This window comes from Stegostoma tigrinum, chromosome 9, assembly GCF_030684315.1.
Source record: "Stegostoma tigrinum isolate sSteTig4 chromosome 9, sSteTig4.hap1, whole genome shotgun sequence".
Classification (NCBI taxonomy): Eukaryota; Metazoa; Chordata; class Chondrichthyes; order Orectolobiformes; family Stegostomatidae; genus Stegostoma; species Stegostoma tigrinum.
Window position 1 is genome coordinate 74,992,148 of NC_081362.1, and position 16,939 is coordinate 75,009,086.

The window sequence follows — 16,939 nt, forward strand, 5'->3', positions numbered from 1 at the left end:
CATCTATTTTTTGCTGACCTTGTTGTAGAGTCATAGAGATGTACAACATGGAAATAAAACTCTTTGGTCCAACCCTTCCATGCCGAACAGATATCTTAAATAAATTTAGTCTCATTGGCCAGCCATTTGGTCCATATCCCTCTAAAGCCTTCCTATTCAGGTACCATTCCTGAAGCCTTTTTGAACATTGTAATTGTAGCAGAATCCACCACTTCCTCTGGCAGCTCATTCCATATACACATCACCCTCTGAGTGAAACAATTGTCCCACGGGTCCCTTTTAAATCTTTCCCTCTCACGTTAAACTCATGCCCTCTAGTTTTAGACTCTCATATCCTGGACAAAAGACCTTTACTTTTTCCCCTACCCATGCCCCTCATAAATTGATAAACTTCTATAAGATCATCCCTCAGCTTGCAACACTGCAAGGAAAATAGCCCCTGTCTATTCAGCCTGTCACTTTGGCTCAAACTCTCAAACCCTGGCAACATTCTTGTAATTCTTTTCTGAACTCTTTCAAGTTTAACAACATCTTTCCTACAGCAAGGAGACCAGAATTGAATGTAGTGTTCTAAAAGTGGCCAAACCAATGTCCTGTACAGCTGCAATATGACTTCCCAAGTTCTATAATCAATGCACTGACCAATAAAGACAAGCATCCAAATGCCTTCTTCACTACCCTGTCTACCTGCTACCCCACTTTCAAGAAACTGTGAGCCTGCAGTCCAAGGTCGCTTTGTCCAGAACTTTCCCAGGACCTTACCATTAAGTGTGTAAGTCCTGCCCTGATTTCCCTTTCCAAAATGCAGCATTTCACATTTACCTACATTAAACTGCCACTCCTTAGCCCATTGACCCATCTAATCAAGATCCCATTGTACTTCTTCGTTGTTCACTAATCCTCTAATTTTGGTGTCGCCTGCGAACTTACTAACCATAGCTCCTATATTCATATCCAAGTTATTAGACTTTGGTGAGAAGTTCAGATTTGACAGTTTGTACTTGACAAAGATTGCAAATATGGCTTACCCAGTTCTTGCCTCACTTTCTGATGACATGAGGACTGTCTTGCTTTCATTGTTGTGAAGTAGCTGAACAACATATTCTCCTGACCTTGAGTCCTGTAGGTAAATGGCCATCTCCAAGGTGCAGCGCTCACTGATGCTGGTCAGCCATGGACTCAGCAACAGGAAGGACGTATACTGTGATGCATTCAGAAAAAGAAAATGACCTAGAAAAAAAAGAAAGAAAGAAATACATAGGAGTCGTGGTGTTGAATATTACGAGTCACAGCATGGTCAGCCAAGTGATAGATGTGTAACTGTTACACTTTACTTATTTATACATGTGTACTGACTACCCCAATGTCTCAACAAACAAACACACTAATGATCGGATATTGACCTGAAAGGCTCTGGATTCAAGCTTCAGTGTGCATTGAGTATGGTGAAATGACAATTAGTTTGGATATTAAAATTTCTCTCTGTGGCCTCGGGTTAAAATGGAGAAACAAACATCTGAGCATCCTCTTTAGATTGCAATCCAAAGAGTTTCTGCTGTAAATCATAGGTGTCAGATAGAAGCAGGTTTTAGTTGGGTGTACTGTTAAATAGCATACCTTCACAAATACAAAAGAGACAGTTCTCAAGGTCCCAAAGGCTGCAGGTCAGCATGGGTTGAATTTTACAAGGTTGGTTGAGACCATGATGTTGAGATGAAAGGTAGATCCTGAGCTGAAACTTGTCAGCAGGTCATACTTAGCAATTTTGCTGCAGGAGGTCTCCTAATTGGTTGCTGAAGCCTCTGCAGCATTGCCACAAGAAGTTGCAACTGTTAAGGAAAGTAGGACCCCCTCTAAGAGGTCAGGTAAATAAATGAAATTGTAGCAAATGCGTGGCCTGGAGGATCACAGGGCAAATTCTCCAAGGAGGTCATCAAACAGATTCAAGAACAGTTTCTTACCCGCTGCTGTAAGGCTTTTGAATGCACCTCCAAAATGTTAATTCTGATTTCTCTCTCCCTCTGCACATTCTCTGCTGCTGTAGCAGTGTATTCTGCATTCTGTTCTGTTTATCTGATGCACGTTATATGGTACAATCTGCTTGTATAGCATACAAAACAGAACTTTTCATTGTATCTCGTTATATTGACAACAATAAATCAAACTCAAACTCAATGGATGCTTTTCCTGTCCATGGTCCTTTCTTTGTTCTACTAAAATATTACCCCCAGGCTGTTGTTGGCAGCCCTGTGCATTTAGCCTACTGTGCATTGTAATGGATATATTCTCTCCATATCTGATCAGCAAAGTGCCCTGCAATGGAACTGTATCAAGGAGCTAATCTGACCAGGCTCTCAGCAGCGTTAGCAATCCCCTGATGTTGGGGATCAGGAACATCTTTTATCAAAAATAATGAGTCTTCAGGAGAGAGTGATAAACAAATGCTGAAAAAAAATGCCCACATAAATTAGTTATGAGCCCAATAGCTTTCAAAGAAAATTTTGACTCAATTTAGGTCTGAACCGTGAATGTTCAAATGTTCTTCTTGCGCTTTTTAAGTTTACTCGAATTTAGCACCAGCCATCCTTTCAATACATTTGTACACTGATCAAAGACAGTAACACTGATGTTCATATCCATTCTAATTAAAACTAATTGAAAATAAGATAATTCCATTAATATACCAAGCCTACGATCTCATTTTTTCGTTAACAAGAATCTGTTTCTTATGGCTTTGAGCCATTACATGAGGAAAGGCATTATAAAAAGGTGCTAGAGGCATCGAACAAACAGCTTTAGTGTAATTAACGGAATATTCCTTCAGTATCTGGTTTCCAGTTTGTTTCTAACATTTTGATTTGCACCATACAGTGATCAAGGTGGATTTTTTTTTCCATTCGTTGGAAACAACTTTGCCTGTCATTAGCTATTCCACACAAAAATGACTACTACCTTTACTTTCTTCTCTGGCTTAATACAGTATACTCTAACATGAAGTCTGCTCAACCTACTTAATCTGCTGCATTGATCTGAGCTTCCTTATGAAGGCGTTTACAATTACACCATGACCCCCAATGAAATGGAATTGCAAAATATTCATTCATCTTTTCATCTGTTCTCTTCCATTCCAAACTGCTATCTTCCCCAGTTACACTTCATCTCAGCACCTACTCCTGTCCTTATCACCTCAGTACTTGCACTGCATTGCATGCTGTACAGTTCTCTTTTGAAAAAGTTACATTAAATTCCTTTGACTGAAATGCATTGCCACAAGGCTTGTGGCTCAGGGATTTACTCTACACATTGGAGATGGGCAATGCTTGTCTCTTGTGATATTTTGTGATTAGAAATGGTTTCCCCTTACCAATGAATAACAGCTATCTTACTCTGATATGTTCCGACAAGCTCTTTTATTTGTAAAATTCTACATAATACTGTTCTCTGCAAGTACACCTCTCACAGGTACAGACTATTCCGACAAAGGGTTATTGGACTCAAAACATTAATTCTGTTTTTCTCTCTGTTGATGTTGCCAGGCCTGCTGAGCTTCTCCAGCACTTCCTGTTTTTGTCACAGACTATTCCATCCTTTCTTCACAGTGTCTTGAACATGACTGCTAATGTAAATATTATGTCAGGATGTAATCCACCATCTCACTGTTTGATTCTTTCTACACTTCTATGGCTTTTTTGGTATCACTTACTAGTCATTATGTCCACTGCTGGATGATGCTGGCCAGAATACACAAATAAACCACATGTTACATTAAAACGGAAAGAGATTTATCATTGGACTATTGAAAAAGGTGTTTAGAGTTGATTATTTTTACCTGCGTTCATCTGTAACCTGTACTTAAGCAATAAGTCCAAAACATTAATTGTCTCAAAAGTGACTGATGCAACTTGAATGCCAAAGTCAACACCATGAACGAGCTAATGATTTTCCATTGTTAATTTAACTTTGTAACCTCATTTAAAACATAGCTATAGCATAGACTAGGCATTCACAAAAGATGAAAATGATGAACAAGCATCACAGTGTAACCAAATAATCATGCAAAGAGCAATGGGTAATAAGTGCTGGCCTAGCCAATGCTGCCCCTATCTCATGAATTAATAAAAATGAAAAATAGCAGTTGGACGCCATTAATGGTGACAAATGCAAACCAGATTTCTCAAATAACAGGCCTCTTAACACATGTCCTTTCACTCCATAGGAGATTGAAATTCTGACTGACAGGCATTAAATTCAACAAAACAAAAGCATTTTGAAAGACTGAAAAATAGACCAAGTAAATTTAAATATAAATGAAACTTTAATTCATTTTATCATGCAGAATGTCCACTAGATATTCTATTATTGAGAAGGTGGAAATAATGTTGGGTGTTATTTTTAAGTTAAAAACCGAAAAGAACTGAAAATGCTATAAATCAGGAACAAAAACAGAAGTTTCTGGAAAAGTTCAGCCAGCCTGGCAGCAACAGTGAAGAGAAATATCAAAGTTAGTGTTCTGCGTCCAGTGATCCATCCTCAGGACTCTCAGTTCTGAGGAAGAGTGACCAGACCCCAAACATTGACTTTGATTTTTCTTCACAGATGCGGTCAGACTTGCTGAATTTTTCTATCAACTTCTGTTTTTGTTCATTGTTTTAAGTTAGAAGTGTTGGCCGGGCTTATAACTAATTGATCTACAAAATCAGAAACATACCCTAATAACCATGCTGCACAATTAACAATTATCCATTTACGTTTGATAAAGATAACAAATGTTGATTCACTGGTATTGTTGTATAGAAAAGGGTAGCTTTAGCTATGAAAAGGCAATGATAAACTTACCACTACATTCCTGCTCCTAATTCAATCAATTTAAATTTTGGAAGAGATGCCTATAGGATGACTGGAGTAAGCTTTTCACATGCAAATCAGAGTCCAATGTAATACATATACCTACATGTAACTAGAAACATGCAGCAAGAGTTATCGCTGGGGGGGCCTCAGCTATTTACAATTCTTTATGAGTGACTTAGATAGACCAACAAAGAATTATATATCTAAGGTTACTGATGATACAAAGCTGAGTAGGAATAATGCAGATGCACACCTTTTTTTACTCATTCACAGAATATGAGCATCGTTGGGCGAGACAGCGTTCATCGCACACTACTCGATGCCCTTGAGAAGGTGGTGAGCTGCTTTCTCAAACCGCTGCAGTCTCTATAGTGTAGGGATACCCAAAATGCCACCAGGAAGGGAGATTCAGGATTTTGACCCAGTCACACGGAAGGAATGCCAATATATTCCCAAGGCAAGAGGTCAGTGGCTTGCAAGGGAACCTGCAGGTCGTGATGTTCTCATGTACCTGCTGCCCTTGCCCTTCTAGATCAAAGTGATTGTGAGTTTGTAAGGTGCTGTCTGAGGAACCTTGATGAATTTGAGCAACGCATTTTGTGGATAGTACATACTGGTACTACTGAGCATCGAGAGGGGTGGGAGTGAGTGTTTGTGAATGTGATGTCAGTCAAGCAGCTGCTGTGTCCTGGAAGGTGTCAAACTATTTGAATGTCATTGGAGTTGTACCCATCCAAGCAAGTGGGGAGCACACTCCTGACTTAGCCTTATAGATGGTGGACCTCTTTGGGGAAACAGGAAGTGAACTATTTGCTGTAAAATTCCTCTTTTCTCATCTGTAACCACAGTATTTACATGGCTAGTTCAATTTGTAGATCAATTTGGTCAATGATATCCTCCAGGATGTTTATACAGGGAATTCAGTGAATTTTGTGACAATGAATGTCAAAGTGTGATGGTTACATTGTCTTGTTTTTTTTTGGATTGGTCATTTTCTGGCACTTGTGTGGTGCAAATATTACTTGCCATTTGTTAAACCAAGAAGATGCAAAAGCTTAAACTTATGTACCAACATATTTAATAACAGTTTCTTCTGTGCTGTTATTAGACTTCTGAATGGACATCACAAATTTTAAACTTAATGTCGATTGTGCTCTTTATGCACCTTCTCTGCGGTTGTAACATTGTATTTCTCACGCTGTTCCATTATCGTAACGTACTTTGTACATTATGATCTGCCTGTACTGCGCGCAAAACAAAACTTTTCACTGTACCTTGCTATATATGACAATAATAAATCAAATCAAAGTAAGTTGGATACTGGCCAGGTCTTGTTGCATTTGTGCATGGACTTCTTCGGTACTTGAGGAGCGTTGACTATAGGCAACAAAGATATTTAGGATGGTAAGCAAAAGCGGAACAAGGTGGCAGGTGAATTCTGATGTGGGGAGGTACAAGATTACTCACTTTGTTGGTAAGATCGGAGAAGCATTAAACTTCAATATGATCGTCAAAGAATTTGGGGTGTGCTCGTACAAAGAATATTGTGAGTTAATATGCAGGTACAACAACCAATTTGGAAGTAAACAATATGTTGCCCTGCATTGCAAGAGGCTTAGAGTGCAGAATAATGAAGTCCTCCCACAATTGTACAGTGAATTGCACCCGGAGTACAACATGAAGTTTTGTTCTTTATATCTAAGTAAATATATTTTTGCCTTGGAGACAGTACTGGGACCAGAGATCTGTCCTATGATGACAGGCTGTATTATCTGGCCTATATTCTCTGGCATTCAGAAGGATGAGAGGTGACCTCAATGAGTCTCCTCAAACAACTAGTGGTCCATAACGAGAGATAATGGGAACTGCAGATGCTGGAGATTCCAAGATAATAAAATGTGAGGCTGGATGAACACAGCAGGCCAAGCAGCATCTCAGGAGCAGGGTCTAGGCCCGAAACATCAGCTTTTGTGCTCCTGAGATGCTGCTTGGCCTGCTGTGTTCATCCAGCCTCACATTTTATTATAGTGGTCCTTAACGATTTGTTTTTACTTTCCTGTATGTTATAAAACACAGTATTGTAAGCACACTAATCAGTTTATTGTTCCAAATGAATTTCTAACCCCTTAAAAAAGACAGTTGACTCATGAAGCTGAAACCCAGTACTCATTTAAGACCAAATTCAAAATAGTAATGACCATCATAATAAATCGTATGCCTTTACCACAATATTAAATAGTTTTATTCAAGCCTAAGAACACATCTGGAAAGTGTTTCCATTCAAGCTGTATTGCCACAATTCAGTTCAGAAGAGTGTATTGATAATCAAGTCTCTTTGTTCTACAAGCTGTCATAAACATAACTACCCAACTATACATCAAGATGATCAATTTACTTGACTGACTGCAATTCAGGACGTAAGCAATTCAGACCATGTTTCATCATTAACAGTAAAATTATTTCATTTATTATTATTCTTTATCAAATGGCAAAGAAAGGGATAACTCATTTATTGCTATGTGACATCAGCTATACTCTTTAAAACACCAACATAGACCCACTCATCCAAGCATAACGTAGAGAAAAGCAAATACATTGATACAAATACTATACGTGCAAAAATATGGAGACAGTAAACAAATTTTGCAGCTCAAATGTCCGGGCCGCATGGTGGAGGGTTACTTCTCACAGATCTTTTCATTTTGCTTTGGTGACGGTGATAACATATTGCCTGCAGGCACTGGTTGATTTTCAATTCAGTCACTGATTGAGTGAACTTATGTTTTCCTTGTATATGAATTTGTTCTTTAGATTCTCTACACTTTTCAGATTTCCACCCAGAGCAAAATGCTGAGACATGTTTCGTGTTTGTAGTGTCTCTTCATTCACAAAACGACTCGCGGCACTACTCTGTCTCATAAAATATCCACTACACTGCTTCAAAATGTTACATGGGCCGAATTTTCAGTGGTGGGCAGTTGGGAGAGTATTGGAACAATGAGATCCTCAACGCTGAGAATTTAAAGTTCAATTTTGCATTAGGTTTTGAATGGCAAGGTGAGAATCTTGCTAATAAGTGGCAAGAGGCCTATTCGCATGCATTCACATGTCCGAAGCACTTCAATCTCACCTCATTCACACACAGCTTCTATTTCTCTCACGCACCAGGTGGAAACTAAGCAGTGATGACTCCGAATGTGAAAGTCAGACCGGGTAGCTGGCAGCATCAGTTGTTCGCTTGCTGCTAAGAGCTTCCACCTTGGACAACAGTCCCCAACATCTCAGGTTCCACTCCATGGATAATGACTGCCTCTCACTTTCAAACCTCCCAACTCTCATCCAAAGACATGCCACCACCTTCACAACATCATTGTGGCACTTTTTGGACTAATTTGGAATACAGTTCAGCACTTCAGTGCTGCATTTACGAGTGCACCAACACCTTACATTGCAATGCCGCTGACGGGATGCTTAGCGCACATGGGCAAGTAGCCAAGCCATAGATTAGACCATGGTATACCTCAGGTTACTCACTTGCTCTTAAAGCAAATTCCTGCTGTTTAGTCTTGCCTTTTAATGGACACACAAAGCCAAGCTGTTTGTAATGGCTGTCATCAGTAAAGGGAGAGGGCATGTTACTATGGCACTGTGCTATATCAACGTCACACCTACGGTATATACCAACACACTGTATATGCTTCAGCCAATGGTCATGGTTCAACATCAGAGGAGACTAGTTTTCAATCGAGTCTTTGGGATTGTCCTTAGTCAAAAGTGTCGCCGTAGTAAGCAAAGAGAAACATCCAATCAAAGTGCAGGTGCTTGGACATAGTTAGTAGGCCATTTCTGGTGATCATGCTTAGGGTTCCATAACACTACAGCCTGGGAAATGTGCCACATCAATCATGTGGGTTCAGTTCAACTAGTCTAGAAGTTCACAATTGGATAGGTTGGGAGCTCCGCAGGGATCAGGCAGGGGCCTAGTCAACAGTCAGGCTGTCCATGTAAGTTGCTCAGGGTATATATGATGGTCAGTCCTGGGGCTCTGCTCACTGAAAGTCAATTGGGGGTTATCAGGCATCACTGTTATGGTAGGGAAGCTGGGGAAGTGACCTACAGGGATAGGAGGCACCATATTGGGATGTAGAATTGTGAATTAGAACTACTTCACATAAAAAGAATGAGAAATCATAGTACATTGAAGGGCATGGGTGGCTGTGAGAGGGTGGAGGAGTCATCGTTAGACATAACCATTTTGGCTACAACTGGGGTCAGGACTGCAAAATGGTTGGCATGGCTAAGCTGAGGGCCAGGGTTCAGGAGGCCACTCGAAAGATGAAGATTCAAGTGTGAGAAATGCAGAAGCTCAGTGCCAATGGGCTCAACAGAAATTGCAAGTAAGAAAGAAACATGAAAGTTCAGGAGAGCATTTCACAACGGGGTTGAGCCTGCAACTTAATGTGCCGCACGTTAACCTGTACTGCCTTCCATCCTCACATGAATTGTAAATGCGCAGTGGAAATGAAAAATGTCTGCAAGCACACCCAGAATGGGCACAGTAACTTGTTTCTTCTGTCTGAGCTCATGGGCATTACTTGTGAGTGATGTGAGGCCCTTCAAGGGGCAATTGCATTAATCAGACACTTGCACACTTGAGGTTGAAGATATCTCTGATCAGACTACACTGCATGGGAAATGCACACAGTGGCCAACTGAGCAGGATACAAATCCTGGCAACGTTGACCATGTCACTGGTCATGACAGATTGATCAGTGCCACCTTTGTGAGGCAGAAATAATCACAGGTGACCTTAAAAGCGCCATCTGCAGGTCATAATTCACATAAAACTATCCATCATCACCAAGACTGCACAAGGGCATGGAGCTAATGTCCTATCACTTTGAACTGTAGGTATTCACCAACAAGTTCTTGTATGTCATGCTGCCTTTCTTGGGAAGTATAGGAGGTGGTGAGGGGTTCAGGCAACAACCATTAATCATAAGAAGTACTTACAATCTCCCACCATATTTGTGAGACATGGATTATGCTGCATCAGTGTAAGGTCCCTATGTTAAAGACCCATGTTGAGGCATTGTCTGGATATCATATCCTGTATGTCCCACTGTATCAAGGACGAAGCTAAACTGCTATTTATTTGTGATGTCATGTTGACAGTTCACGCTACTAAGACCCTGTTCTGTTCCTGATATTCACCACATAGATTCATTGGAAGTATGAGCAATTGACCCAGTCCATTACAGAAGTAATCCAGTGAAAGTAATCACCCGTAACCTTAAAAGTGGCACCTGTAAGACACTCACAAAGACTGGAACTGATTTCCTCTCAACTTGAACAGTAAAGTATTCACCAATGTGCTCCTATGTGTAATGCTGCCTTTTCTGGGGGATGTGGGTATGGATTGGGAGAGGTTCAGCAGTCTTATTGCATTGACAACTGCCTACTGTACTTACACAGCAATGGGTTGTGCTGCATATGTTGGAATAAAGTCCCTTATTTCAAAATTACATGTAGAGGCATTCCATGGGACCGCTTTGCAGAACACCTACACTTGGTTCACAATAAACAACTGTACCTCCCAGTCGTGAACCATTTCAACTCCCCCTCCCATTCCTTAAACAACATGTCCATCCTGGGCCTCCTGCAGTGCCACAATGATGCCACCCGAAGGTTGCAGGAATAGCAACTCATATTCCGTTTGGGAACCCTGCAGCCCAATGGTATCAATGTGGACTTCACAAGCTTCAAAATCTCCCCTCCCCCCACTGCATCCCAAAACCAGCCCAGCTCGTCCCCGCCTCCCTAACCTGTTCTTCCTCTCACCTATCCCCTCCTCCCACCTCAAGCTGCACCTCCAATTCCTACCTACCAACCTCATCCCGCCCCATTGACCTGTTCATCCTCCCTGGATTCCCCTCCCTACCGCACCACCTACACTCACCTCTACAGGCTCCATCCCCACCCCTTTAACTTGTCTGTCTCCTCTCCTCTATCCATCCTCTACCTTCTCCTCTATCCATCTTTGATCTGCCTTCCCCTCTCTCCCTATTTATTTCAGAACCTCTCTCCCCATCCCCGTCTCTGATGAAGGGTCTAGGCCCGAAACATCAGCTTTTGTGCTCCTGAGATGCTGCTTGGCCTGCTGTGTTCATCCAGCCCCACATTTTGTTATTCCTTGACTGGTAGTGGGGCTTCAGTTTCATCCTAGGCCCTTATACAGTGAACACCCTTGCTATCCTACTCAAGAATTTATGGAAAATTAGCTTTTGTTTTTGAAACAGCGTGGAGTAATGAGTTGGTGACCATGTTGTTTCTTTAATTTTGATGTACATCAGACTGTACAACATTGGAATTCAGCCTGCTTGTGCAAGACAACTTTTCAGGACATCTTATTGAGAAAAAAGTTAAATGGAACAAATGTCTCCAGTGAGATATTGGCTGCTATTGTGCTCCTGAGATGCTGCCTGACCTGCTGTGTTCATCCAGCTTAACACTTTGTTATCTCAGATTCTCCAGCATCTGCAGTTCCCATTATCCATGACCCTCCTTGTTGGGAGTCCACTATGTCCCAATGCATGGGAAACTAAATTAAACTGTAACTTGTTGGTGAAACAAATGCAGGCAGCTCACATACTAGGAGTCTGTTCAGTTTCTGATCATCCCCATGCAGGTTCAGTGGAGCTGTGACCAATGGACCCAGTCACAATAAGGGTCATCATTGCTTCGGTACAAGGAAGGTGCAGGGAAATTGAGGAGAAGTAGATATATCGGCAAGCCCAGACCAGCAGCAAACTCCAGCAGCTGCCAAACAGAGTTCTTATGAAAAGATTGCAGCTGGAGTTTCCCTCAGGATGTCCAGGAGGGTAAGAATCCATCATCCTCAATGCCAAGCCCTCAGCAAGGCATATTGACACTGAAGATGTAGCAAGACACCATCACCAATCTGTGCCAACTACTGGAATGGGATCTGCAAGCTGAGGGTCAGGACGAGATCCTATCTCAGTGGCTGTCAAGGTGGCATCTGTGTTAAATCATTATGCATCTTGCTGTTTCCAAGCATCCACTGGGCAGCTGTGTGGGATCTCAATCCTCAGCCCACAAATGTATCAAGGCTGTTACTGATGCAATGTGTGCCTGGTCACACTGCTTCATTGTGTTTCCCCATGAAAAGTCAGTGTTACAGACTTTACTAACATTGCTCACTTCTACTAGGTGTAGGGCACTATAGATTGTACACACTAAGTTGAGAGTGCCAAATCATCAACAGAAAAGGGTTCCATTCCATAACTCTACAAGTCATCTGTGATCATCAATATCACATCTTAGAAGCCTGCCACATATCCTAGAGGCTGCCTTGATGCATAAGTTCTTAAGAACTCCAATATTCATGCTTTGTTTCAAGGGTTGAATGCCTCACAAGGATGGTCACATGGAGACATGGGCTTCCATATGTGAACATGGTTGATGAGTCCAGTACCCAACTGAGGCCCTACACAGGTACAATGCATGTTATTCTTTGACCTGGGACATCGTGGGACAGATGATAGGCCTGCAGAAGCTGAGATTAAGATGTTTTCATCTGTCTGAAGCAGCCATGCAGCACAGTCCTGAAGAAGTGTGCTGCATATTCCCGCGTACGGCCAACAAAGAGAGGACGTGATAGAAGCTGATTGGCAGCATTGCCAGAGAATGAAGTTAAAGACATTGGGCAGGAGGAGATCTCCTTCAGCTATGACACGGCAATACAGCATCGGGCATAACAATGTAGATATCCGGATGTGAGCTGGGTACATCGATTGCAGTTTTATTGCTGCTGGAGCAGCCAGCTGTTTTTAGGAGCTTTTTTGTTTATTTGTTTGCTTTCATCTTTTCACTTATGCAGTTGTTCAATAAAAGTTAACATTTTCAACTGTTAGAAGGCTTTCCAGTGTCTGATAGGCCCACATTGAAAAATGAGAAAATTTTGTGTTACACTAGAGATGAGGGAAAAAATAGCTCTGTTAGATAGTTCTATATGCTATGGCGCTAAGGCAGCATCATCTGTGGAGCTTGATTTTTGTGGCTGCATTTACAATGAAAAGCAAGGAGATGCAAATAGCAATGCATTTACAAATGTGAACTTGCATTTGCGATGCAGCGTCACCCATACCACTAATGTGCCTTCAGTGGCTTTTCTTTTCTTCTGTTTCCCTCCCATGGTTGTAATGTGCATTTAATTGCAGTGCCATCAGTGAATTTCACATGCTATACATGCTTTGGAACATTAGCCAGTTTCTATATTAAAAAAAACGTTACCCAAATGCTCATCACTGAGGTGGACAAAGGGAAGCAGGATTCAGTTTCTAGTTTACCGTGATTTTATGACCAACATATTTATTATTAATCACCATGTGAACATTCCCTAAATTTGTACAATATGTACTCTCTATCAAGCTCCATCTGTTTGAGAAAAAGGTATAACTCACAATGATTCCTGTGTCTGAGGTGGACCATTGGAAACTCCTTCCTCTCTGATGTAGACGCACCTCCAAGAAGGTAGGTCCCATAAGTCAGGGCAAATCTTCTCCTGGGTCTTTGAGATGCTCCATGGTCTTCCTACTCGAACCTTGCTGTGAGTCTTCGCTGATAGGGTGGCTTCCAGGTTTGTGTTATATCTCACTTGTCACAGACATTCTGTGGCCTTTGGCCAATTGGGTCATCCGATGGGATACTACCAAATCCTTCACTATTGCCACGCTGGGGAGGTGTAAAGTCCTCAGGCACTGGATGGGCCAAGGTGCCAGAAAGTCTGACCAACACTTCTCTAATACACAACCCGTGGGCTGGTTGCAACCTTTTCCCATGAGTCTTTGTGACCTCTGGCCTTGGTTTCCACGGTTCTCTGTCACCAATAACTGTTGGCTACTATTTAATTTAATTTAGTTTGGCCAATTTTCTGTCAGGCCCGATTTCTCCATCTTCCAAACCCACAACCAATACCATCTAGTAGGGTAGGTGTAGTAAATAAAACAGAACTTCTCACAGTGGGGAGTCCAAGCAGAATGTCATAGAGGCCTGGTGCATACAAAATCAGGCAAGTTTGAGAGTTATGTGAGATAACTCGTTAGAGCTCACAGAGAGAAACCCTTCGAATGAAGCTACCTTTAAATTGATACTTGGCCAATCTTCAGTAAAATTCAGCCCATTATCTTACACAGCTAAAGTGTATACCACGTAATGCCACTTGATCTTCAAGTTGCAGGAAAATAAACCTCTCGTATTATTTTTAATGATGTAGCAGTATACAACTTTGATCTTCCAGTTTATAGTCCAAAAGAAAAAAAACATGTGGTTCTTTACAGAATGCTATGAAATCAGTCTTTGATATTTGATGAAAATTTCATTACTTATGCACCATGACTGCAAATGGTAGCCTTCAATTACCCCGTCAATGTACTCCTGATGGATAGAATGTTCCCCCAGGGTAAAAAAGTGCAAGGAGAAATGTTCAAATCCCCACTTTATGGACTCAGAAACCAGTTTTGGTCAGAATGTTTTCTCAAAGTATGAAGCTTTTGCTTTGAGTGTTCGTTCTAATTTATCAGGAAGCCTCAGCTGTTGCTGTCACAAACTAAGATGACAAAACTTCTCAAAAATTCCCTTCCCATTGTGGGTCAACCACAGCTGGAGGACTGCAATGTTCAAAGAGGCAGCTCATCACCTCCTTCTCAAGGGCAAGTAGGGATGAGCAAGAAATGCTGGCCAGCCAGTGACAGCCACATCCCACAAATGAATAACAAAAACCTTACAGTATATCTGCATATAGTATCTAATTCATATTTAGAGCAAAGAATGAGCCTTGGTGGCTAAATTTCAGTAGATTTTAAACCAGGAGCTGGTTTTGGCAAGCTATTTATTTTAACTAATGATGACACTGTCTTGCCAGACCATAGGGTGCTCTCTCATTTGAGAGAGCTGACTGGTGGTGGTTTAACTGAGCATTACCACACCTCAAGTGAGGGGAGAGGTTGAGATAGATGATCATTCACAGTAATCTCAGCCAGTGCAGGAACTGAACCAATGCTGTTGGTGTCACTCTGTATTGTGAACCAGCCGTCCAGCCAACTAAGCAAAACTGACCGCCTGCATTTTAACCCCTTGAGCTCAGACATGTAATTGGCTGGCATCGCTGGAAATGAGCACTTTTACAGTTTAACTTGCAGCGGGCCTGTGAAGTGCAAGTGAAAGTGGGAAGGTACTGCTTCAAGGCAGACTGCATTTACTTTATTGACATTGCTGCTTGAACGCTGCTACAAAGTGGAAGACGAGTCAGAAGCAAACCCCCAGGGTCTCGGATGCCTGTTAATCAGTAATATTGAACTTCAGTTTGGGCATCTACTCACTTATCTTCCAGCATCTTGCTGACATTTAATTTTAATCCAAATTAACATACAAATAGTCCTCATAATGTTTGCATTATGCATCACTCTGCACTCAACCTGTAACTCAGATTGCTTTGTACAGCAGGAGATGTTTACATTGGGCTACTGTAATACAAATCCAAAGAATTTAAAATTACACTGAAACAAACTGGTATTTTCTCAAACTGAGTTCAGTTCAAATGAAAGTGAATTGAAATTAAAGTCACAATTAAAGATTTTGAGAATTCAGGTAATATTTACAACCTGGCGCGTTGGAGGGTCGGTCAGAAATCACACAATACCAGGTTATATTCCAACTGATTTATTTGAAAATGCAAGTTTTCCTGAAGAAGGGTTGCTCTTTGGAGGGTTGGTGTGGACTTGATGGGCTGAATGGAAGCAGTGAGGCTCTGAAAAATTGTGTTTTCAAATAAACTTGTTGGACTATAGCCTGATGTCGTGTGATTTCTGATCTTGCCACCCCTGTCCAACACTGGCACCTCCACATCACGAAGTAGAATCATTGCAGAATCCCTACAAGGCAGAAGCAGGCCATTCAACCAATAAAGTCCAACCCTCCAAACAGCATCCCACCAAAACTGTGACGCATAATGCAAACATCATTGCTGTAACCTTGCTAATTCACCTGTCTGTGCATCCCTGGGCACTATGGGCAATTTTGCATGGCCAACCCACCTAACCTGCACATCTTTAGACTGTGGGAGGAAACCCACAGAGATAGAGGGAGAATTCCACAGAGGCAGTTGCACAAGAGTGGAAACCCAGGTCCTTGGCAATGTGAGGCAGCAGTGCTACCCACTGAGTTACTCTGCCACCCCACTACTGGTACCTAATATTTTAACCTAATGGATCCAGGAAAGAACTGGATTGTAATGTAGAATTAAAAGATAGTTCAAGTTTGACATTTTATGTTACAACAAACACGGCAGCTTCTTTAGCACTGCAATCCTTAGTACGTTCAAAGACAGTTTGATTGAGCAGACACGATATTTTGTCCTGACATAAACAGTAGAATGGGAATAAACATTCAGTCTTTAACCCATTTTCTCCAAGTTATCAATTCTGAGCATATTTGTTTTTTGATGTGTTTAACCCCTGCTTAAAAAGAATTACAATATCAAAGGCATTGAAAAGAAGGAGACTAAATGTTTGACATAGTCTCCAGGGCTATCGAGTGAATAACTCCAGGATATAAATCTAAACTCATTTTGGCTGGCTGTATATAGAAGTGCTGTTTCTATGGTGCCAGAAAATTGGAAGTAGGTGTTGGACAACAAACTATAATCCTTCTTACCTGACTTACACTGAGATAAGGTTTTATACAGCTATAGAGTCATACAGCATGAAACTGACCCTTCACCCCAACACATCCATGCTCATCAGGTTTCCTAAACTGAACCAGTCCCATTTGCTGCAATTGACCCATATGCCTCTAAACCTTTCCTATCCATGTACCTGTCCAAATGTTTTTTTAAATGTTGTACTTGTACTGACCTCCACCTCTTCCTCTGGCAGCTCATTCCATTTATGAACTATCATCTGTGTGAAAAAGTTGTCCATCAGATCCCTTTTAAATCTCTCCCCCCTCATGTAAAACCTATGCCGTTTAGTTTTGGACTCCCCAACCGTGGGAAAAAGACCCTGGCTATTCA

General features: G+C 41.4%; 1 protein-coding gene across 2 annotated transcripts in view; it reads right to left on the reverse strand.

Moving 5' to 3' along the window:
* Positions 1–16,939, reverse strand: part of LOC125455175 (ALK tyrosine kinase receptor-like) — a 977,528-nt gene that overhangs the window by 548,735 nt on the left and 411,854 nt on the right. For both annotated transcript variants that reach the window (XM_048536890.2, XM_059648635.1), the window contains exon 4: positions 1,029–1,230. In XM_048536890.2, the coding sequence (XP_048392847.1) occupies positions 1,029–1,230 (202 nt within the window). The remainder of the gene's footprint in view (positions 1–1,028; positions 1,231–16,939) is intronic.